This window comes from Bombus affinis, chromosome 7 (genome assembly GCF_024516045.1).
Source record: "Bombus affinis isolate iyBomAffi1 chromosome 7, iyBomAffi1.2, whole genome shotgun sequence".
NCBI lineage: Eukaryota > Metazoa > Arthropoda > Insecta > Hymenoptera > Apidae > Bombus > Bombus affinis.
The window spans coordinates 1,302,432-1,328,554 of record NC_066350.1 but is presented as its reverse complement, the minus strand read 5'-3'; the positions used below and the strand labels follow the sequence as shown (position 1 = coordinate 1,328,554).

The 26,123-nt window shown below is 40.3% G+C and overlaps 2 protein-coding genes across 7 annotated transcripts in view; one reads left to right on the top strand and one right to left on the bottom strand.

Annotated features, from left to right (window-relative positions):
- LOC126918352 (band 4.1-like protein 4A) overlaps nucleotides 1–24,401 on the bottom strand; it is a 62,204-nt gene extending 37,803 nt beyond the window's left edge. For 3 of the 6 annotated variants that reach the window (XM_050726168.1, XM_050726172.1, XM_050726173.1), the window contains exons 1-2: nucleotides 21,954–22,560; nucleotides 15,581–15,774 (exon numbers count right to left, since the gene is read on the bottom strand). In XM_050726168.1, the coding sequence (XP_050582125.1) occupies nucleotides 15,581–15,694 (114 nt within the window). In that variant the 5' untranslated portion in view covers nucleotides 15,695–15,774; nucleotides 21,954–22,560. The other 3 variants (XM_050726169.1, XM_050726171.1, XM_050726170.1) reach the window with 3 other exon arrangements.
- A 280-nt stretch (nucleotides 24,402–24,681) lies between these two features.
- The window catches only part of LOC126918338 (thyroid receptor-interacting protein 11-like), a 45,439-nt gene continuing 43,997 nt past the window's right edge, over nucleotides 24,682–26,123 (top strand). Inside the window, exons 1-2 of the mRNA XM_050726121.1 lie at nucleotides 24,682–24,967; nucleotides 25,183–25,262. Of these exons, the coding sequence (XP_050582078.1) occupies nucleotides 24,865–24,967; nucleotides 25,183–25,262 (183 nt within the window). The 5' untranslated portion in view covers nucleotides 24,682–24,864. The remainder of the gene's footprint in view (nucleotides 24,968–25,182; nucleotides 25,263–26,123) is intronic.

The window sequence follows — 26,123 nt, the reverse complement described above, 5'->3', positions numbered from 1 at the left end:
AATCAGGGGCCCCCGAATCAGACGTTTCGCGGGAGAATCTCGTCGTTTAGCTACGAAACCTTCAAACTCTCGATGAATACCCCTTCCACCGTGATTCGCTGCATTCTACAGACTCGCAGAAAGAAGACATTCAGCGTAACGCCAATTGGTCGGCATAATTTTACCGTGGCAATAATTGACCTTGGCTTGTTCTCTGTTGCAATTCGTTGGGGCTCATCGACGATGCTCCGAGAAAAAGTGCTGATCGCTGCTTCCTCGTCTGTAACCGCCCGAGAAACGACCTAGCTGGAGGAGTCTGGTGGTGTATTTCTTGAAGAAAACAACGAATTACTGATGGTCAACAGGCGATTATTAAGGGATTTAATTGCGTTCGAGGATGACAATTAGACTGGTCGTCGATTCTTTTTAATTGCTTCTTGTCGGCCGCGAGACTTGCACACTACCATTTGAAGGAAATCTATCGCTGCTATCGAATGTATGTATATATGCGACTGCGTGTTGCTAAGTAACAAATATTATTTTGGTCGTTAAATTCAGAACTAGTAAAAATTACGTTCCTTTGAATCAAATATGTATTTTTAGAAATAAGGTACAATATAATAAATAAACTTTTAAATTGGAAATATACGTCGAAAATTGTAATATCTTTTAACTGGTGCTCCAAGACGAACTGCAATGTTACGAATTTAGAATCTCGAACGAAGAAGAAAATTGTTGATCTCGAAACGCAACAGATGACCTTAAAAACCTTATGCAAAGATAGATGAAGATTAGAAAGATTAGAACAGTAACGAAGCAGAAAGCTTGTCACGGTGAAAATGTTGGTCGCGACTTTCATTTGACATCTCCAGAGCGATGGCTTTAAAGGTATCAAAGAGCACAAGAAAGGTACAGTGAGCAACGTTAATAATACTTCGAGGCACGATTCAATCTTTCTTCTGCTTGGATATTCACTCTCATCTTGAGGACGATCTTCCATCGGGCGCGACAAAAAGAGCCGTTCGTATATAGCGCGTTCTTTTGACGAAGTACTCCGTGCGAAAAAAGTTTTAATTTCGCCATTAATTTACAAAAACGAAAAAATGCAAAGTAAAAAAGATTTGTTTAAAAAGTTTGCAAAACCGCGTACATATTCGTTGTTTAATATTTCTTCAACAAGGCGAATTCGAATGTATTTTTATTATTTGAATTGCGCGAGGTAAAAGAAAGGAATTTACGATCTTGCGAAAGAACAAAGGTATCCTGATGCTCGACTGCTTCGTTACAGTTTGTTGCGCCCAAGAGAAAGAGAATTTTCGTTAACTTTAACGACCAAACTTTCCCTGTTGCTAACAGGAGATATAAAAATCCGAAACTTTTAAACCACTCAAGCAACAAGAGCCATCCCGTAAACGGGGGAGTTTACTTGAAAACGTGATCTTTATTCATAACGAATCGGAATCTGAATAATCAATACGTCTACCGTGAAGAGAAAAGGGGAGAGAAACGAGGAAGGAAAGGAAAAGCTACAAATGAAACGAAGGAAGAAAGAAAAGGAGAATGAGGGGGAAGGCCTTTTTACGGCTTGTTACAAAAATTACGATGGCTCCCATCGTTCGCCGGAAGGGAACGAAAGCTCCTGGCAACAAAGCAGAAAATTTCAGACCGGTTTTTCTCTCTTCCTCGTTTACGTCGTTGCTACTTTTTGCAAACGATCGCAGGAACGTCGATGAAAAGTGTTGGCGAACAATGATCCTACTCGAAAAACTATCTCCTTAAGAGATTACGCCTCTGGTAAATTACATTAATAAGCATTGCTCGTAGATAATTGGTTCGAGGTAAAAAAGAAACCAAGGAAAGGTATGAAACTTGTTCGAAAAGTGAAAATTTCAACGAACCGATAGCCAAGAAGAAATCCCCTTCAGAGATGTTTCCGGCTCGCTTTCTTTTCATTCCCGGTCGTTTCAACTACGCGAACTTCTCCGCTCCTTTTGCCGAGAATTGGCCGCGAAATGCACGTAGAGCGAGCTCTTCTAATCAGGCCTCGTTGAAGGCTCGCCTTCTACGGATGCCACGGATCGTGAACGTAAATTGCAGGGAGATGTCATAGGAGGTAATTGGACGATGCCTCGGAACGCTTGAAAATTATTCTAACGAGACCTACGAAATTTCCCTTGACCGGACGTGTTTCATAAAGGTATCCTTCTCGTCCTATTTTATCTTCTACCGTTCTATCGTTTCTTCATTATGGAATATTCGTATTTTGTTCCTTCGCATGGTCGAGCCTTTTTTTATCCCATCTAAATCAGATAAACAAGTTTTTGTTTGGAAAGCAGCATAGCTCGATATGAAAGAAAGATCGCGGTGAAAAATTCGTTTCGCAAACAACATATCGCGTTGAAAAATTTATGCCAGCTAAATGTCCTATCCATTAAAAGTGATACGAACCGAGATACAGGGAGGCAGGATTTGTGAACGATTTTCCTTGCTTTTACGTAATTTTCTGTCAACCTTCTACACCCCATACAGGAATTTATATCTCAGATAAACGTATCCCGAGTCGAAAGTAAATCGAATAAGAACAAACTTCTCGAGCTTGTTCCTTCGATTCCATTTTCACCCTCGTTTCCTATAAAACCTTAAAAGGCTCGATTTCTAGTAGCCTTTGCTAAAAGGTATTATCATAAAATTGCACATGCACTTTTTAATATGTTCACAGCAAATTACTCGCATTACCTCCGATTCCTCCGTACAGATATCCTTCATGAATCAGAAACAGGGGCGCAAAATGCGTGGAACGTAGCGTCTGTAGCCACTCATTAACCAGCTCTAATATCCGAACAAGCGATAAACAATATGCAAATTCGATCGAATCGAGTGGAAGAGGCGCGATGGCAACGACACGGGAGCGGTGTATCGACGATATCTGGTTCTGCCGGAAAGGGTTACATTTATCCGGTCGCATTATCTTGACGCATGACCATTCTTCCAGGCTGTTCGGTTACGCGAGACTGGTTCTATGATCGGCGATATAAAACCGGGAAGATACCGACCGTATACTGGTATATCGATGGCGAGAAATAGTGTCTATAAGTATCGTGGTTACTAACCGAACGACTCGACCGTTCCAGCTCTAATAATCCGTGATATCACGCTACCCTTTTCTCGGTCTTTTCCCTCGCAGTGTATCCTGGCTCATCCTTGCCTTTCCTTTTTCTCTTCCTCTCTCTCCCTCTCTCTCTCTCCCTCTCCAGATACATTATCGTGTTCCTCCTTCCTATCCTTGCTGCTTCTCTCCAATAATAAGAAACTAAGAACCCGTGCGCGTTCCACGAGAACAGAACAGAAAACCGAACAGAACGGAGCAAGCATCGCGACGTAGCCCGATAATTGAAATTGATGTAATCGCGGTGACGTTCCGACACAACGAGACTTTTGCAACCGGCCCTCGTGGAACTCTATTAATATACGCCGCGTTTACGCCCGGGAACGATAAGCGGAATGAAGACAGAGGCAGGATACGCGCGTCGCCTTTTTCATCGAGTGGACAGTAGGTTGCTGTGTTCCACCGACATACTGCGAGTTCCAGCGCGTTCGACACGCGGCTCGCCATGAGTAAGCTCGGGCATAAGCTCGTAAATTGATTGCGAAACATGCTACGACGGAATCCCGATTGGTCGGGCCGTTCCTTTCTACGGACAGATGTCACGATAGCTAGCGACTTGAATGACGAGTGGTAAAACGATCGATTTCAGGAAGTGGTGTGATTCAGAGTTTTTAAATGTGGGACTACTTGCGGTGCTATTTCTCCGTGTGACTTTACAACCTCCATTCGGCGAGCTTGTCGTAGTCATTCAGCGCGGTTAGAGGAAATGATACTTTCGTCAAGTAACTTACTCGCGCAGCTTCGATTAAAATGTGCGTTGCACTTTATCAATGCTTCGACACTAACAACATGTTAAAAAATTCAATGATTTTTTAAATTATCCTCGCGTTCCATACGAAGGTGAAATAAATTATTGACATCTATTGTCATAACAATTGGTAAATTAATCGAATCGATCGAGTCCACTAGAAATTTTGACCTATGAGAAAAGATACGATCGCAACACAGGTATCATGAAATTATATTTACGTGTGCTCGCTGGAACGACATTAATCGATCAAGAAAACGACGATCAAATTTTTTTACACGAGAACTTAGGATTGTTACTCAAACGCCGTTGTTACATACGGAGCATCGCTGTATTCTCTCGTTAATCCCTGAGACCTTTCATTGTTGAAAGGTCGTCACGAGGCAGCCTTTGAACACTTTGGAAAAAACGAAGAAAAAAAGAATTGGTAACTCGATTTCTTTCCGAATATCCCCCAATCAAGTCATTCAAGTTTAAAATTCGTCCGGCATGTATAATATAATAGTCGAGGGACCTGGCGAACGCGTAACGAGGGAATTTTTTTTTAACGACCATTCCTCTCTTTCAGAACAAATTCATCGGCAGTGAATTTAATATATACCTGGATCTATAGTGAAAGGGAAACGAGGATAACAGAGCGTGGAGAGGCGCAGGGGATTGAGGGGGGCGAGAACGAGAGCGATCTACGGGTATAATTAGACTGGTTTCAATTTCATCGTAGAGAGAAACTTTTATCAGGATCGTCGCTCCAGACGTCACCCGGAAACGGAGAAGGATGGACGAAAATCGCTTGGAAAGTTCGGCAGAGACAGCATCGTCGCAATTCGAGGAACGAGGTTTCTATTGTCCGTAATTCGCGCTTCATGCACCCCTATCCTGCCCCACTCGATGGTTCGCGAGTAGTCGCCTCCAACTTCCGCTTTTTGTTCAAACACGATTCTTCGATGACTTTCGTCCGACGGATTAACGCAAAGTCAAATCGAACCAATCAGGGCTGATTAAATTATGTTCCTCGAGGAAAGTTCAACTGGTCTCCCGAACCAACCTCGCTCGAATTTTCTTTTGTTGACCGTCACTAGATAGCGAAGGGTGAACGCTCGGGGCCAGAAGGGATGGAAGGTGCCTCGGAGGATGATAATTGTCGAACGGAGCAAACAGCATCGTGCTCGTTCCGCACGAATCCTCCCGTTCCGAGACTGAATCTACCGAGAACCTCATTTTCTTCGGTCGTGGGAACTATTTGCGGAAATTCCGCGAGCTACAGCAAACAATGCGGCGAAACAACAAACGCAGTCTGTTCGTTGCACTTCCATTCGCCAGTTTCGATTTCCATAATTCGCGATTGTCATCGCGGAGGGAAAAACGTTGACGTTGGCATTTCCTCGAACCAAGTGAAAAGAGAATTTGCTCGGAACTGTACTTGGCTCAATCGGACTTTGGTTTGTATTTAACTGCAACGAACGGTTTATTCGATTTGTTGTTGTTTGCCAACGAAAACAGAACTAACTCGTCTGAATTTGAAATTAAGCAAGACATGGCGATGGAGTGTCTGTATTCGATTAGTAATGTTTTCCAATTTCCCAGAAGATTATCGGTATATGCTCCATCCCTTATCATCTTCTTCCTAAAAAAATATCGCGCACTAATTGTGTACAATTACGCGTTATTACTTTTTACATTTCATAAACAGTCAGCTCGATCAGAGACGAATGTGGCAATAACATGATAAAAATCCTATAAAACGGTATAAAAAGTACAATGGATATTTACTCGTACGTATAGTTCACGCTTGGGGTAGTCGGCCAGTGCAGAGATACACACGAGTAATGAAATATTCATGAAACTCGATGTAACGCATAATATAACGTATTTATCCCATGTAACGTTTAAATTAGTCGTATTTCCCACCCGGGAGTGAAGTTGCTTCGAATCGCATAAATTATACCCGGCGAATATATGAAACGTGTTTGCCTGATATCCGACTGTTAGTATCGAGTATCATTCATATTTTGCCACTTTAAAAATTTTTATTTTTTTATCTCAAACATGTTTTAACTTAATTATTCCGCGATTATAAATTTTTGAATTCAAACTTTCCATAGAAACACGAGTTACATCTTATAACCATTTTAATTTTAATGTTCGACGTATTCCCTTTCAACCAAAAATTTTCGAACGTTATTTATTAAAAAAAGAAACGAAAGCCTTGGAATATCGCAGTAGGAAACACGCACCGAAAATATCACGCTGAGCGTCACGACTAAGCCACTTCAGATATTTTTAACCGATCGAAATTCCATCGCCGAATATCCCATAATTAGGGCTGCTTCGGGGTAGGATCGCTCCACCATGTGAAAAAAAAAGAAAATGGAAGAGAACGCAAAAATAAAAAAACAAGGGAAAAGAAGGCGGTTTGGAAACATCTCCTCTTGTCGTGGAAGTTTCGTGTCGGTCGCGGACTTTATTCCCGAAAAATTCAGCGGGCAAAAGACAAGATTACCCTTTCGAATCGAGAATCACCGGTCGACCGAACGTTTCATTCTAACAGCCCGAGGGAAGGCATTCCAGGGATCTCCTTCGGCGGAGCATTCCGAAAGTTTTCACGGTCGCTGTTAATCGGTACAGGCCCCCATAGACGGTGATTCCCTCTCTAGGCAATAATTTCCTCGTTTTTAATGTTTGGCGGTGGACTGCTCGCTCGGTTGCGCGCTTACACGAACGCACACGTGTCCATGCTGAAATCCGTGGCTGGCTATTCGAGAGCAAAATGTTCGCCAAGGGAACGGAAAAGGTACGAACTGAACGAAGGAGAAAGAAACCGAAGTTAAAAGCCGCGTGAATTAGTGTGCAGGGTGGATGAGGGAGTTACGGGGTTGCCCCGTGGGGAAGTGGCCCACCAATTTTAGTATATCGCCTAATAACAGACCAGCCAGAAGAAGAAGAAAGTGCCCCGGGTACCTCCATGATACGTACGTCCCTTGTTCGTGCTGCGCCACCCATAACCCACCGCTGACTTAGCCTCTGGTCACGGGAGGTGAGCTTCGTTCAACCAAACCCGCAGCCAAACGGAATATTGTTGAAATTATAACGCGGCAACGATGACGGCACGACTCCTTCGTCTGTCCAACTTAATGGAGGTACTAAGTAGTGATCGGGTTATTCGATGAATGATCCCCGCGTTTGGAGAGAAAGCGTATTCTTTCTCGTACATCTTGCGAAATTATCTGAGGTTTGATCTCCTTAATCAACGAAGGGCAAGTCAATCCCTATCTATCGAGCTCGCCTGCTTTGGATTTGAACATTTCTAGTTCTGTAAAAAAAGAATACTATATAACCACTACCATAGTGGGAAGATTCAGATTCCAATTAAATGCTACACCAACAATCCATTCGTTTCCCGATTATTTACAGAAGAAGCACTGCATACATTAATTTTTCCATCTTACCTGCATCCATATAATATTTCCTTTCCCCTTCGTACTAACCTTCCCACAACACAAATTTCAATCTGCCGTTCTACCATTCCCACGGTCACCAGCTCTCGTATAACCAAAATCATTATCTTCCCGTATCTTCTCATTCGTATAATCATTTACGATCGTGATTGCGATCATCGAGACACCGTTCAACAGCTTCCTCGAATAGAAATAGAATAACGCAACGAGTTGCTCTCATCCGGTCACGCCGCATTACGCAATATTTTAAATATCCACGGGAGAACGCGCTTCTTCTTTCCTGGCTCGGTTAGAATCGCGCGCGAGTTCAATGAAACCGAACGTCCGCCGATAAGTACGACATTCCTGCGTGATTATGCACGACTTTGATTTAGCCTAGCTACACGCGATCAATAGTCCCGCATCCACCTAGCCATCAACCAGTCACGATTAAATGAAGGCACGGTCAATCGAAAAATAGAGTGCTGTTACCTACATTTGATTATTTTAACGATTGCAAACGTATTTGAACTAGAATTTACTGTATATATTGAAAGAGTGAGAGTCAATGAAATATTGAGCTTTTCGAACATCAAATTAATCAACCCATTATCAATTATCGAAAAACCGGTGAATTTTTTCTATAAGTTCATTTGTTGCAATCCTATGTAGAACTTTACTAGTTCACAATAATTTCTACAACTGCTTCAACAAAGACAGCTTCACGATCAGCTATGTTGTTTAAGTGCAACAAATGCAAGATCAGTGTTAAAGATTCGATTCGACTACACTTTTCTGTATTAAGACTCTCGATTTATCAAACTTAGATTAAAACGTTTACTCTTCCCTTTCATAGAAGGTATTCGAAACATTAATATCTGTCATACAATGCTCACGATTCAACCTTCTGTACGAAGACGTTCTCTCCGGTTTTCCGGTCAACTGGGCCTTACGAATAATCGTTGTTACGTGCGACACTCGCGTCATGGATCGCGAAAACGCCGCGGCGCCACGCCGTATCTTGCTGAAGTGCGAACCGAGCCACAGCAGCAAGCATTGCATCGCAAGAAAGGACGATTTAATTATAGGTAATAGTTAATAATTAATAATAAAAGTAATACTATAAATTTAAAATAAAAGTAAGAATTAATAGGTAGTAGATAGGCGCGCAACTCGAAGCGCATTAATTAGAATTAATTAGAGACGTTTCACGAGCGGCGGTCAACAGACCCTTTATACAGGACTAGTGGAACCCCTCCCCCAGACAACGCGATGAATATCAATCTTCGGACAACCGATTTAATACGACTCGCTGTTACCTGCGCGATACCGGTCACGGTTTCTTGGCCAAGAACGGGAAACGCCGTTAGAGCAGCAATTTCGCGTCAAATTCTTTCGATTCTGACGCGCTATGAACTTAGAACGTTTAACGGGAGTCCTGATATACCGATTCCGGTATATTTAATTATTGCGATTGCTTTTTTAATAAACGATCGGTGTAGAATAGGTAGCGAGATGCCGCAACTTTGGTCGGAGTGGTTCTAGCATAAGTTGCGCGTTAATTTGAGAAGGAAACACATAAGGTAATTTTAATTCTTGTATTTTCCATTTTGTAACATGAAATAGCAAGGTAAACGATGTTTCGTGCCATATAAATTTTCAACCCTAAGATATTTGATCTCCTATTGGGAAAAACCGTATTATTGTTTATCGAATGTCATGGTTCATAGAAACAACTGGAAACATCAAATTCTTTTCCTTAAATTATTAGACGTTATCCAAAGGTCAGCTCTTTTAAAAGTTTTCACATGCGCAAAATGAACTTTGCCATATTCGGAAGAGGGACCTGTAATTATTGCGCTGGAACGCGGAGCGTAGTTGAGAGCGGAGTTAATTACTTCTAGATTTTATATACGTCGTATCTCGTTCGCGTAACCACGGACGGAAAGTCAGAAGTCAGTCTTTAGACGAGTGAATGATGAAGCGCGTAGGCAGGCGTATTTTTTTCTCTTAATTGCACCATAATACACGGCAGTATAACATACTACTTCCGGCTGATAAGTAAGTAACACTTTGTTCGTGGTGGCGTAGCGGTGTATTGGCAGTAGTGTAACACGTGTTTCTTGGTTGTCATTAACGTCCGCCGTCGTAAAATGCTCGATTACCGCTGATCGATGGCTAAGAGCTGGTTAATTCGTGGTATAAACTCGCCTTTGAAGAATATCGATGTGCGCACGTCTTGAATCGCTGAATATCAATTTGTGAACACTCGCGCACACTAGCAGGCAATTAGCCCGCACCAATGATGACAAATTCCTCTCCACATTTTATAAATCGAGTCACTTATTAACCACCGTTGCCCAGAGTCGGGTGAAATAGTAATCAGCAATCGATTGAATATTTGAGATCGATTAATCTCCTTAATTCATCGATTACCGCGTAAACGATTTTCGATTTTTATCGAGAGGATACAATTATTAGCATATATTCTTTGTATACGTAAAGGTGAACAATTCTAAGAGCAATTATTATACTTTGAATATTTGGTACAAATTATGAACTACATTTATATTATACATCGTACAAAGCATGACTTATACGTCAATCTTCTCTAGCTGTACAATCGTTCCCATATAGATCACTACAAATCACTAGAAGGAACGAAAGTGAATTGCTTTGATGAAGCAAGGTATCTTCAACATTTAGAAGACACGAAACTTTGAGTTCGTGGACTTTCTTTAATGAGACACTATTTGTCCAGCGATAAATCATGACGAATACATTGCACACTGACGGACAGCTGGAAGTAGTAAATAAATCTAACAAGTTCTAAACCCGCCTATCGTTACAAATTGTTGGAACATCTTTCGGTTGTCGAGTAGTCGAACGATGTTTCCACTTTTGACGTTACGTTCGCGATATCTAATTAAAGGGAGTCGCGAATGCAGGGATAATTTACAAGCAACGAAGTTCCCTGGGCAAACTGAAACCAGCGTCTGATAGACAGCGCTGGCTAGAATGAATAATAGGGCAGTTACGTGCGCGAAGTGTCTTGGACTTAATGACCCGACCGCATGGTTGTGATGCCGTGAGCTACACGGTGTTTTACATTTCACGAACGATGCGCCCAGGAATCAGGGAATTAAGGTCGATTCACATTTAACGATGCGACAACTATCGACCAAGGAGAACAGTGTCGAACAAGAACCAGTTTCGAGTCGTTGAACACAACCAATAAAAGACAAAGAAACTGATAAGAATTTGATCACATCTTATTACTCGTACAAGTAACATTTTTAATACCTTTCACGTCACCTTAAACAGAAATAATCATCCTAGATACAGGTATAAAAATGGGACTTAAGTAATCGACATGTTTTCTGTTACACTCATAAAACGCTGAATTATGCAGTAAAGTATGGAATTCTCATTTTAGCGTTGTTCGGGAACATCTATAACTTACAGGTTATTTCTGTGTAACGAACATCATTGGCATTTTATATTTGATATACATAATACCCAAAGATCGAGATAGGAAAGCAACCAATTCCAAAGGAAAACATCTAAATTAGCAAAATCTGAAGCGAAAAACCAAAATGTAAACATATATATTTGTAGGAAAACCCTTGTAATCGGTACAGTAACGCAATTGCAACGACGATTATATTTGTATATTCGAGATAAGAGCAAATTGCAAGGCAAGCCTGTCGTTTTGCGTCAAATGCAGCGAAAGAAATTGCTAAGACGAATCCTTGATCCTGGATATCAATTGCAGAAAATATTCGCAGCCGACACGAATATCATTCAGATATGTAGTTCCTCCGAAATCAATCTTCGCGTGAAAAGGAAATTACTTTCGGTCTCGGAACAGCGACCTACCTTTCTGTCAGGATTGGAAAGCAGGCTATTGTGAATCGAGCCTTATAGTAGGTGTGTCAATCAGTAGCAAAGTAATAGCCGGTTTTAAGTGTCGTTTCGCGTGCGTTTAATGACGGACGGAGACGCGAAACCGCGATTCGAGGACTATGGGATCGCCACGAAAGAGGCGCGTCCAATGCCGCGTAAGCTAGGAGGTTTACTCTAACATCGCGTGATAGCATCGTCGAAAATATGCCGGTATCGGGAACCACTGACGATGCTTTACGAAGGAACGTGGGTGAAAGGGTATCCTTTTGAATGTAAATCAACTTGGCGTGTATCTGCTATAGATTACGGGTGTATGAATGAATTTAGCAAGAGGCAATATCTCCCAGCAACGAAGACTACTGGTTATTATTGGACGAAACCCTTTTACGCTACGTGATGCAATATCTACGCGATGTATTAAATTGTCGACTTCGAATCATTCGAAGAGCAAATAAATCGGTTTGTAGGTTTATGAATATTAGTGTCATCGATTATACAGTTTCTACATAGTAATTATTAACACGATTATTACCAAATATTCACTCTAAAACGGCAACGCAATAACATAAAAAAGGGAACCCCTGGTATAGTAATAAATTCAAACATCACAGCAAAACATCCCTTTCGAATCCTGTACAACATAGTTGATAAAACGGCTGAAATTAAAAATTAAGATCTACTCTATTTTTTGTCCAATATCACAATCAACATTCAGAAGCGTACGAAACCGAACAACTACCGCTCGAAGATTTGGATCATAAAGCCAAGAGAGTAAAGAATAAGCCAAGAGTAAAGAGAGGCCATTCCACAAGATTAACCATGAATAAAGTAAATGAAAAAGGTTTTAAGTCTGGGTTCGTGGCATACCGTGCTCGCGGATACAGACATCAATGAACATCGAAACCGTCAATAACCGACATCCACCGGTGCAATCTTGATGGCAATTAAACCGCATCACAGTGCATCATTAAATCATAAACCTTCGTCGGCCAGTTTATCCGCTGGATTTCGCTCTCCCACGCGCCAAACGGCCGTTAATTTGCCACCGAATAAAACTAAAGAAAGCCTCCGGCTGTCGGGTCTTCGTTCTCCGACCGATCTGACCCGTGCACACCAACAAACCTTAACTGCCCACCGTGACCTTCGATTAATGATCACTGAGTTGGCCAATTACGATCGATAATTCCACATTTTCTCTACATACAATCGATGGTGGTCGTCGTCGATCGATCGCACTGTCCACAATCCTCGCCAAAATGCACAATCACAAGAGATAATATGATTTAAAATGTATATATGTTTTAAACCACGTTGTGTAACTTTCAAGTAATCAAGGAGCTGCCCGAACATTTTATAAGACAGTTTTTAAATGCAATATACGATATAAGTGCAAATTTTCAAGTTCCAATTGAAAAGAACTTTTTTCACATTTGAATGAAAAGATGCGGATGATTGGTCCAATGTTGATTTAATCGCGAAGCGGTACTGTATGGTTCGTTTGATGGTGAGCTTTTACTTTGTAAACTTGTTAAACGCGTTAAATTACTTCGACATCTTGTATTCTCGATTCATCCAAAAAATTTACAAGAAAGCGTATCAAAAGTGCACAATCTCAACGCTCGTTGAAAAGGCGACATTCACTGCTGTGTAAGTACTTGCATGTACGCCACGCAGGAAGATTGAATCGTGGCGTGTCTGAGAGGTTTTTAGCGTGACGCGCAACGACGGAGAAACGTGTGCAACACGGGTGCGTTGCTGCTCTGCGTTCTTGCCTCCGGCGTGTTATAGTAGGTCGTGGCGTTAAATTTCGGACGATGATTTGTGCGCAGAATTGGTCGCGGTGCGGGCGTGCTTCGCGCGCGCAATTGCCGCGACGATGAAATATGGAATGCGTGAGGTGACCTGTTTTATGACCGGGTATCCTGCTCGCGATCGACGATGAATCTTTGAAAGGATCGGTATTTTTATCGTGAGTCTATATGAAATATCCAATATAGAAAAAATTGTTGGATGAGAGATTCAAAATAATTTGTGGATGTTGTTATTTTGGCCGATGGCGCAGTATATGCCAATACGGTAATTTTGGTATTTTAGAAGCAGAAAATACGATTAAAACAATATGCCACATAACTATCCAGAAATAACACTGAGCAACAAATTCGAAATAATTTTGTTCACAAATACTAGAAATCTACAAAATTTAATATTATCAAAATAAATGTACAAATGAGTCTTCTTTCATCGAAAATGGCTTAGTAATTATAATCGACATAAATTGATAATTCTTAAATGTAAGTTATGCTTTATCGTGTAGTCCTTGATATAAATAATACGATTTATAAAATGGCTGTAGGTTGATCCTTTGCGAATTCCTATCAGAATTGAGACATTTATTAAATCGGCATGTTTCGTCGAAAGAAGCGCCAGTCATTTCGCTCCCCTTAATGAGCGTACGTGATGGGCATATCGATAATTATTATCGATGTATCGCACACGACAATATTTAGATACGTTAATCGTTTTACACCTGTGTTAAATAGCGAGTAAATGTACATTTTCCACATTGTTACACGTATTATAAGACTGATAAATGTTTAAATTAAAAATATTGTACGTTTAAGACAAAAAATGTTTTTATGCCTTATTATTGAGAGAATTAGGGGAACGGTTAAATAATCAAATTTTTATTAAACGCAATACACTGTTGAAGACCTTTCTAAACATGAAATATTGGAGATAGAAAATTGTTGCATCGAGCACCAGTAGCAAAAAATATACGACTCTCTTCTGACTATTCATGCAATTAAAGTATGTAACCTATGCAGTTAGCAAAACATCCGTTATTTAATACTCCACACCTTTTTGCAAACTAACGTTAAGACTTCAACGTATTCGCTAAAAAAATTCATCAAACGCTTAATGCGCTAATGAAATGAGAAAAATTACATTGCGTTTTCTGAATCACCGCATTTTTTCTCATTGTCGTTATTTCCTACACTATGTTCATTCTAAAATATTAAATCACAGATTTAGTCAAAACATTCCAACAAACCAGAGTAACAAATTTTACAAATTCTAATGTAATAACGTATCACTTCTCAGATAAAAACAAGAATTTTGTTTAATTCTTGTGATGTGAGGAAATATCACTTTCATCGATGAAAGTGCCAGATAGTCAGGTAAATCGTATCGAAAGAGAATATCTGTAGCAGATAGACAATTACGAAACAACAACGCAATATCTACGGGCAAAAGCAATTAACAGCATGTTCATTACGTGACGCGTTTGCGCGAAATTGCCCCATGAACTGATAGTCATTCTAAAATAGACGAATATCGCCCACTTTTGGTGATGGAGTTCTTAAATACTGAAATAAAGCGGGGTCTCTTGAAAATTATTTACTATTTTTACGAAACGCATTTAAACCCCGGGAAACAGGAAACGTTCAGACTGTAATTGGAATACCTTTCTGCCTTTTAGAATGTTGTGTAATTTGCTTGCAACATTCCATGTTATATTAAGGAGATAACGTGAAATAACGTATTTTCATCATGTTAACATGAAGTGGTTCGTCCGAAGTCCCGTTCAAGTATTAATAATATCAGGTGGAATCTATCTTGTTAATAGTAATGGATAAAATTAAAGATAAGTCATATTTTGTGTTTCAAATCATGCTATGCTGGAAATATGTAATGTAGCGAATTATTACACGTACAACATATGCATCTCCTCTGTTTCATGATTCTAAAAATAATGTAATAACTACCCCACTTATAATATTATTTTTTCGTTGAGTACACTCATACGACACTATTTATTCGAATTTTATTAGCATATTTTGCTAATTCGCAAATTTTCTCATATGCTTCAAAGCTTCAAAGAAAATTAAGAAATGGAAGATGGTAATTCTATTCAGTAGCTACACTAATTTAGCTTGTCCGTAGAGCAAACCACAGTGTTAAGGGATATCGTGTATCGCGATTTGATTTCAGCACGAAAAAGACACTTGTGTCGGACATAAAATTATTGTTAAGGGTATACGCGAAAAGGAACACGCGTTAACGACGCAAGTTCGCCCACATCGCCTACCCACCTTTTATATACTTGATTTCTATTGCCAGAAAAGGCCTAAGCGTGGGTGTACGAAATTTCTGCGCGCTGTTACTAGGTTGTGCATAAAAAGACACGATTAATTTCTCGTAAGAATAATTTAACGATGTAGGTGTAACACATGTGAGATCATTAATGCATGTATTTCCTCGCTATCGTAAATAGATGAAGCTCGCGGAAATCCAAGTCAATGAATATTCTAATTAAAAGACACAAAAGATCGGATAGAAACTCACCAAAACATCTTGCAATAGTTCGTGTTCGTCGAGAAGTATCACTTTGCAATGAAGAAGACGGGGCCTACGGCTTCCGGCCGGCCGAAGTCCAGGGCAGAGCCACTCCACCACCATCTCTTTCTTCGGCAGCCCTCGTTTCCCTTGTGATTCCTTCCTGGCCTTACTCGTTCATCCGCTCATCGGTTTCGGTCATCCTGAAAGATGAAGACGACGCTGTAATCCGATCAAAACTATCGCCGTTGCAGCTCGTATATACTGATGCAGACGAACACGATCTAATCTCGACGTGTTGTCGGGGAACAAAGGATCAGAGTTGCGAACATTTAACCCTTACGCGTTTATTAACGCGCGTTCTTTTTTAAAAGCAACGAATAATTTTTCGACCGAATACAGCCTCCGTGACACTAATTTTTATACTTAAAATAATTAATAGATCTTTGAAATACAACGAAAAGTAATCATTCACTAATTTTCCATCTATATTACATTTCCCTGAAATAAGTTTTCACCGTATTAATACATAACACACGATGACTAAATCTAACACGCTCGAATAATCATTTATTAAATATTAACTCAGTTATAATATCAGTATATTTGCAGTACCAGAATACTTGTTCAATTCTTGTTTTGTTAAAATAAGAAATATAATTAATAAACGAAATAAATTAATATCCGACGAATAATTCACTGCGATTCGAAGCGATGAATGAAGCAAACCTGAAAACATTCGGAGTTCTTCAAATGCGAGTTCAATGGGCCTAGGTTCAACGAAACCAATTAAAATTGCCCCGTACGATGAATGAATAAGTGGACGAATTAACTAATGCTTTTGAACCTAAGGGAATTACGTGCCCACCGCGACAATAGAATAATGAAACACTAACGAATCGCAAAAGCGTCAGGCTCGATGGCCTAACGATTCGTATGGCGGAGGTTGGTCGAAAAGAAAACTGACTCGTTGATCAGTCACCAGGAGGATATCGCTGGATCTGATCGTTAATCAGATAGATATCTATCTTGTGTCTTCCATGAGATCCGTGGACGGGACACGCTTGTACGACTAATAGAGTCGACTTCGTGAACAACAAGAAGAAAATGAGGAAGAAAGCGAAGGAAAAAGAGTAGGAATAGAGAAAGGAGGACATGAAATGAAGTTGAATTATCTACATCTCTGTTCGAAACGTCGTCGAAAAAGACGCGTATAAGAGTAGAATGATTGACTCGGTGCAATTGATTTCGTGATTTATGATATCCAGACACAACCGAGGAAGATCGAAAGTTGCTGAGAAGAAGAGTTGATTTTTCGATCGCTTCGTCTCCTGCAACGTTCGATCTTCCTTTTTCTTTAAAACGACAACCACCATCTAGAACCTAGGCGAACGTCGAGAAATCCTTCCGCGAAAACAACACAAAAAAATAGGTCCGATGAAAAGTCAACGAGGTGGTTCAAAGTGAGAATTGCTTCCATACCATTAAGATACATCACGCGATCGTACTAAGCACGATAAATTATCTACAATGCAAATTTCTACGGTACACAAATCTCGAAACGGCCTGCTCCATCGACGCATTCTTTTTAAGTGTATCAAGCAAATTTATGCACGCCTCTTTCCCGCGCATAATTACTGCGCTATAAACATTATTTACATAACAAGTTTAAGTAACAAATATCGTGGCGACGCGGTGTAAAATCCGTACGATGCGGAGCGGCGCAGCTAAAACAGTGCCAGCCGGTTTCAACTCGGTTAAACGTACCGAACACCGAAATACAACTCCGAGATTCAAACATGCCGCCGATGTGTATCGGGAACGTCGATCCTCCGCCAAACTAAATACCTGCGTGCTGTAGTGAAAATCAACTTATCAATTAAATTACTCGATAAATCAATAAAATAGAATAACGTGAATATCAATTATCCGTCTTCTGATTTATACACGAGCCAAACTAGCAGCACGCGAACCGGCCGAGAAAATGTTCTCAATTGGAAATCCTCTCGAACGCATGCCAACAGGTCTCCGACAATGATTCAAATAATTTTTTTAATCCAACGCGATAGATGGGATTCTATAACAGGGAAGAGACCCAAGATGTAGCATCATTTTTTTATGAGTTTAGTGCGATAGTGATTAACAATACTAATGCCGCGTATTGTCGTTGCAGCAAAAACAGAATTTAGAAAGAGATCTTGACGCAAAAGGCAATAGCTAGAATCGGCGAATCATTTTACTAGCAAAGTTTGGACAGCAATACCGAGCATAACCAATCCACTATAACTAGACGATCACAAATTTATTTTCAACGCCTCAAACCGCGAGGTGTGCTTCCTACACTGACTCTAAAAAATCGTAAACAGTTCGTTACTCGCCGTTCGGCCACTCGTCTTTACCGTTAGCTCATAGTTCCGACGTAAGTAACATCTCGAATACGATCGCCTGACTATTCGACGCGCGCTCATCCGTGCGGTAACCCACGTGTATGTAGTATGTACGCGCGCTAATACTATACGAGTGGCTGTCACTTAAAATACCATCGCTTTGAGACCTGTTGGCATGCATCTCCACTTTGGTTGCTAGGCTGCAAAAAATTTACTAGCAAGCAAAACCTCCTGGAGCCAACGAAATCGATATGGAGATAAGAGGCGGCATTCGCTATCGCGATGCGGGTGTTCCATATTTATCGATGGAATATATTTAACTATCGATGGAAATATTAATACAAAGGCAGAAGCAGGGAACGAGTTGCAGAAGTCGATGATCGTCGCAAGACGTAGCGAGTTGAATTGTAGATATTTTAAAACGTTTGAAGCACGTAATATAAAGTGTGACGATCGTTGCATTATCATCGAGTTAAAAGAGAGAATTTTTTTTTAAATAAAAACATTGATCCAATTATAGTAAATTAGGGGAAAAGTTACGAATTCTTCGAAACCTATGAGGTTTACGGTATAACTTTATACGTTTTATATTTATTCTGATTAGAGACTATGATTGTCAACGTAATAAAAGATTATGCGCACATATCGTTGATATTATTAAATTTCCAGTCTGATACTTTCAATACTTATATATATAAAACTACAAAATTACATAAATTATTAAAATCTAAAGATACGTTAAACGACTTTTCCACGACTTTTTCAGTCTCGTTTAAAATCGAAACGCCTACAGCTCTCCAACACAATGCATCTCTCATGAAACCCGATTACCAAGACACCGAAAGCACACACCATTATTGCAATTCAGCCAGAACATATTCACGATACGGTATCTCATTGTCTCAGGCTATTTATATCGCGACGCTATTCGCGTAGGTCACGGTGATGCACGGCCGAACGAACCGATTAAAAAGCGAAGGTAGCCGCTGTGCCGCGCCGCGCCGCGCCATGATGAGTGCATGTACGCCGCGAGTGCATCGTGAGTACACCGCAAAAAGGATCCAAGGGTGTATTGATAAATGCGCCGGTATATAGGCGAGGGTAAATCATCGAAGAACTTCTTTCTCGTTGGACTGGCACGTCGGTGCAATTTAAATATTTAAACTCATTAAGCCAGCGCAAAATTACGCCGCGAGACTCCGACCATTTCGCCATCCATCCAATGTATTTCAATCGCGGCGATTTGCAATTGAATATTTGTCCGTTCATTTTGCAATGTTCGAGTGGTTGGTCTTCGATTCGAGAAAGAACGTTCGTAAACAGTAGGAGGGCTGTTTTCCTCTCTTTTCTTTTCGGTCTGCTACTTCTCTGTCCATCCCCTTCTTCGAAACTGGACTCGACTAAAAATTGCGCGTGAACGTTGACCGGCGCAGCGCGCAATATATCAACCCTTGAGAAGAATGTCCCTACGCTCGACGAATCGCTAAGAAAATTAATGGTTCGTGCTTCGCATTCTCCAGAGAAGCTTTGAATGCCGAAGGTATCCTGTCGTTTGGAAAGTAGCCTTCTAGGTTCTGGTAACGCGTTCACGCTCCCGAGTGCTATTGCACCCTCGGTGCGTTCTCCTCCTGGCTCGCGCCATCGTCTCGCCGCGATCGTCGCGGTTTTGTGAACGTGTTCACGTATTATTCATTAGCTGACGCCGTTCACCGCTGTCACGCCGCCTGATGAATTATTTTATTCGTTCGTACACGCCGCGCGTACCAGCGTCTCGATGTCGAATTCTAATCGAACACAGCTGAAATCTAGTGTCTTTCACGTACAATCAAGATAAGTTATTGTGTGTGGATTTTTGCAAAACGGCCGTTGGAGTTGATGGGGTTGGGAAAGAATATTGCGAGACTTTCGAAACTCGTTGCTTGAATTTTGATCGTGTGGTAAGAATCAGGTCACTCGAGTCGATCAGACATATGGATCGAGTCTGCTACTTTAACATATTAAAATTAATCCCATATCCACGAGATCGTACTGCGAATTAAACACAACAGATCACTCTGGCGTTAATGTTACACTCCCGCTCGCTTCACGCAAAGTGTTCATACGAACATAATGTTGACAGAAGAATAATCCTCGCGTAGCAATTAAGAAATCAATATTATTTTCTTAGCCGCATCGAACTATTAAAATTCCTTCTGAAAAGCCGACCTATTAATTTGAAATGTTATCGTCGATGCCTAACCTTAATCAATCAGCCATCACCCAGTCTTGGTACCTCGTTATCCAAACCGTATAGTACTTTCTCCTAACGAAATACGCCTACGTTTCTAAACGCGACTGCCTAAGACTGATATTCTCCTATATCATTTTTTTAGTAATAGATCTACAGAAATCAAGGTCAGGTGTGGTTCTGGCTGTCTATCGTTTCTCCGTGGCGACGAATATAATTGTTTCCCGTCACGTAGAAGCAGAAACTTTCGAGCGATAGACGCCCGTGACAAGTCGCTCCGGCAGAAGGTCAAGAGACCAAGGTACAACTCGCGTCCTCGTATCGCGGTGAAAAATGTCTGTTCAATGTGCCGAACTGTGGCGAGTGCCGTTGAACCCTGGCGAACGCGAGCTCCAATGTCTTGCTCGATGCATCAGTGAAACAGGTTTTGTATCCAGAATCCCCGAATCTGACCCGGGATAATAGAAACCGACGAAGCTTAACAAATTGCCACACGGTTGACCCTTATTGCGGAATTAATTGCAGACGAGCCTGCCTTGTTAGATTAACGCGTCCGTTTTGCTATTCGACTGTGACACGATATCCTTCCAGAACAAGAAAGAGAAAAAGAAAGGAAAGAAATAAGCTCGAATCGATCGTTCTCCTTCTCGATTCACAAAATTCGGGCTCGACCAATGATGTTTCGTGAATGGACACTACGGTCACGATTACTTTGTTCCGATGGTTGCGACGTCCTACATGCCGTGTAGTCGTTAAACGAGACAAGCTCCTTGAAACTGATGCAGTTAACCGATACGAAGCTGCAATTTCTTGTGTAAATATCGGCAACGATAGTACGCTGGCCTCGATTTCGTTTCTCGCTCTCCTTTATCCTTTTCAATTTGCGATTTTTATTCGGCAGAAACGGTCACTTTATGCGATTGATGATCAACTAATACCAAATGGCGGTTAAGTAAAAAATAGAATTTAGACAAGTACATCGAGGCAACGGTGAGAACAACAAAAACAAATGCATTGTCTAATTAATCCAGTCAAGTCTACGAGATAGAATCTCGCGTGGAAAAACGAACGAATGGAGTCGTCCTTTGACTCTTTTGAGCCCCGTTTCCGGTTTCGTCTAGCCTCATCTTCTACGAACATCGACGGAGGACGCGACTCCCTCGATCCCCCTTACTTTATTCGTGCACAACTATTCGGGAAAAAGAAGCGCGCTCGTACAGCCCCATAATTGGTGCTTACAGCTAATAGCCCATTGTCTACCGTAAAGAAGCGGGAAAAATGTTTCATTTATCTGAGACGTTTTCAGAAGCAACATTGGAAGGGACACAAACGTCGACGATACGTTTCAGAATAGAATGCGAAGTGCGTTCTCGTCCCACATTAAGCATTCGTCGATCGGCTTTAAAGAGGCATTAAATTACGCCGACCATCAATTTTTCCCATTGCCCGTGTCTGGCCCTTCTATCGTTCGCTCATTGATAAGACAAAGAGAAAGAACACACCGTGACGAAGTATCAGGAATATTATCGCATCGAATACAAACGGATAAAGAAAGCCTAACTACAAGAACTCGCACACCAAGTAGAAAGAAATCGAAATAATAAACGAAACGTCTGTTTAAAAAGCAGCGGTCGATATCGATATGATACGTTGAATGTCAAATCGAAACAAAGGCGTTTTCACCATAGGAGATTACAAAGGATAGAACGAAAAAAAGAAAGTAAGATTGGAGGTAAAGTTGATAAGAACAGAGTTGAATGATACACACCTTGACCGCGAAACTTAGATCCCAGATCGAAGGTACGCTGTCGCCGCGTTGATCGATGCAGCACGTCCCGCTAGAAGGATCATCACACTTCCGGTGTGTCGAATCACCGCAGGGTCCATAAAACGTCTCTGTATTGACGAACGCGCGCACGAGTCACGATTCTCAGACGTACTATTTATAAGTATGTACGTCGAGAACGAAAAACCGAACAAAAACCGTGCGACGAGCGAAGCCAAGCCAAGGAATCGAGCTCCGTCGGTCGTTCACTGGACGCGCGTGAACCAATCGACACGGTGCTGGTGTATGCACTGTGACATATCAGGCGGTGATTTTCGTCTGTCGGGCGAACTCGGCGAGAGCGGGAGCTCGCCACGACTTAAACTGACCGCGCAGCGAGAATCGATGCGTACGAAGCAAGTTGGATCGGTAATCGATGACACCAGTGGATTAGACCGCGGGCCCGAGTGCACTGTGCCGTGCTGTGTGTCAAGAACAGGAGGAAGAATAGCAGCGGATACAACCGCGTACAGAGCGAACAACGTCGTGCCAGGGCAGTGGCTTGGCTCGGATCAGACTGAGCCGAGTCAACCGTAGGATTCAGATGTGCCTTTACCTTGCGCGCCTTTCCTTTCCTCTACCTTTCCTTCGCCAAGCGTTCCGTCTTGCTCGCGCGCTCGGACGTCTCGTGTTGTTCACTCTGTTAATCGTGATCGCGTGGACAGTGACGTAGCTCGCCACTCGGGACTCTTCCTTTACCCGTTTCGCTCAGCCCTCTTCTTCCTCTCGTGTTCGAAACTGCGGTGCGTCACGCGACCACCAAAACTTTTTCAACGCCGATTGTTACTTGGTTAAGTTGTTGCGATTATACGACCAATTCCACTGGCAGCCAGCCTAAATCGACAGCACAAATTTTTCACCGGACCTGTTGCCAGAATCAGATAGTTTCGAAATAAATCATAATTGCCAGATAGGTGGAAGAACTATTGCCAATGCAAATCGATATTCATATAGACATTCATTATTGTACTATACATTATTGTACTAGTTCGTTCATCATGTCGTAGTTTATGCTATTATATTATTTATTATATTATTACATTTTTATTAGTTTCTAATTTGAAAATTATGAAATCGCTTGTTTCTAAGAAATTATTCGAATGCTATATTCTCTTGTATACCGAATAAAATGCTATTTTGAAATAGCTGTTTATTCTTTTAAATGACTACTGATTTATTTCCTATGTACCTACCATGAAAGCATGATCTTGCGTAGTTTAAGAATTATATCATCTTCGCACTAAGTAAACGATCTTTAAAAATGGTAATAATTAAATCATCAACCATTAATTTTCTGTCATTCTATAGAGTTTAAAATACATTAAAATTCTAATAAAATGAAAATCTACATGTGATTTAAAAGTTACATATAATTGAAAAATAAAGACAGCGTTTGTTTCAATGGAAAAAATAACCAGTTAGTGGCAGAAGAACTGTAACTAACTTTTCACGTAACTAAAAACGAGCCCGTTTACTCTCGTGTACTCGAGAAAAACGATACGGCACTGCGTGTAAGCACAGCATAGCGAAGCGTCTGTCCCTTTCTCAACCGCTACTCACCTTCCTCTGCTGAGGATCTCGGCCTCGTGCCCATCATTCTTCCTAATACTTTGGTACACGCCGCAGAGAAAGGAAGCCCCGTAAAAAGGTGCTGCTCCATAATGCCCATGCAATCGGGTTGACTTCCTAAAAATAAAAGGAAATACGCGACACGTGGATTAAAAGAACGAGAAGAAAAAGAAGAAAAAAGAGGTAAAATAGAAGAAAGGTTCCTTCAGAACAATCTCTGTCGAAAACTTTATCACTTTTCAAAATGGTATGCCATGACGCCGTTCCGAAAAGATTTTTTATTCTCGAATTAACATTTATCAAACTGGGTAGAGAAACTGGACAATTTATTTGCCAGGGAACGATAAAGTAAATTGACGCGAGAGCGTCCTATTTAAAACAGGTGTTACAGGTGCATGTTTCGTGGAACAACCGTAGCATTTTCAAACGATTCCGGCGCTTCTTCTCTAGATTTTACCATGAATTAATATGTATTTCGAACATTCCAAATGACGTTTATTAAAATATTTACGCATTCACCTACAACGAATATGCAATATCGTATTAGATAAACACCGGAATATTGTGGTTAATATTAAATATAATAAAAACATTATTACTTCACTGATTAAAACGTCGTCGTAGGTCTATATAATACTCGATAAAATCAAAACGATTTTAAACTGATTGTGTCAAATAGAAAAGAGATATCAATTACCTTATCATTCTTCTAGTTAATGATATTATATTGCGCATAACGATTTGGAATTGCTCGCACAAGAACTGCTCTAAAATGTTTCTCGCGAAAAAAGTGACAAATTCAGTCGTTAATACTGCACTCTTTAGATATATTAAAGAACTAAAAAGCGAGTTCGTCGATAAGAAAAGTCGCTCGATAAAAGTATGTATATGTTTTCTTGTGATAACATTGTAACATTATAGATTGAATTAGCAAACTATTTTTATTGACGTCAGAACAAAATAAAAGGAGACAGTATATCGTAAATATCAATAATAATTTCAATAGATCAGATTTTATACCACCATATGGTACACTATTATTTAAGCTGAAAAGGTCCCGAGAAATCTAGTAATTTTTTACGTAATGTTGCCGACAATGCTCGCAACTAAACTTGTATGTTTTGCGAAGGTTACTACGTGCGAGGTTCCTGTTAGTTCATGTTTTGATATTTTTATGCCGTTAAGTAATGTAGTTTTGTCAAAATATGCAGTGCATATAAGTTTGAAAAACAGTGTTCATATAGTCTTTAAAAAGTACACTCAAGGATAAGTGTCGACGTGTAAAATGGCGTGGTTCGGTGACGGACTGCCTAGTTTGTCGAATTTAAAAGGACAGTTAACAAACTTTACAAAGGAAGTCTTATCGGAGGGTATAGTAGAGGAAATAGGTACGTACAATCATCTCTAAATCATGTAATCAATGTAAATCATAACCTAGTATCACGTAACGTCAATTACTGACGACTGTCAATGTAAGAGTTTATTTTATCGAGTGAGTGCGTGACGTAATGGCGGGAAATTCAAATCGTGAAGATATAAAATGACGAATATAACTATTCATAATTTCATCATTTACAAATAATATTATAATCTTTTTGCATAGACGAACGATCGAAAGCATTAAAGGAAGCGAACGAAAGATGCGTTGAATTGCAAGAAATACTCAACTCGAAAGACGCTGAAGTAAGTATAATTTTGGTTTTTAAATTGCTGAAGTAATTCATTAATTTATTAATATAAGAATTAATATAATATTAGCCTTGCATAAGAATGTCATTGAAAATATCGTTATATGGAATATACATATACATAATGTCCTGCGATATGTAATATTCAATAGGCAATTTTTTGAAAATGGTAATTCGTTAAATGTAAAAAATTGTCTTGAGTGTATTTATTTTTGTATTTTACTAAGTTTTCATATTTTCACGGTATCTCTAACATTATACTAATTTTGATTCTACTAATCGATCGCATAACATACTTTATTGCAAATTCTTTACATATACGCAGATGTTGACTACCTCGATAAGGATACAGTTACCTTGCAGTTGGAATTATTTTAACAGATGTTGCTTTCCATATTAAACGGGATTGAGTACTATGTAAACACGTTTACCTTATCTCATATGACACCAACCCCAAATCCTTTCAATTCTCAACAAGGAGCGATAGGAAGCTGTCCTTTATTACATAAGCTATCAATCATACTTTTCACGTAATAAAGCGATGCCATTATAATATTTTTTAGAGCATTAAACAAAAAAAGAAAAATAATGACATCGTTTCTTACCAATCTTTCAAAAGAAAAGAAATACCATTCGATTTCATGACATTTTACACCTTAAATTCCCGTCTTTCTCGTTAAAAACTCATCTAGGAAAGAGCTTAAATATTCCATTTTCCTGGGTATTGTAGCATTGCTTTCATAAAATATTACATGTTCGACCTTCGAATAGCAATCGTTCTATTGTGCAAAAATAGTTTCATCAGAGGAGGGATGGCGAAGGGGGGGCAGAGGGGTCATTGAAGTCTGCACGGTCA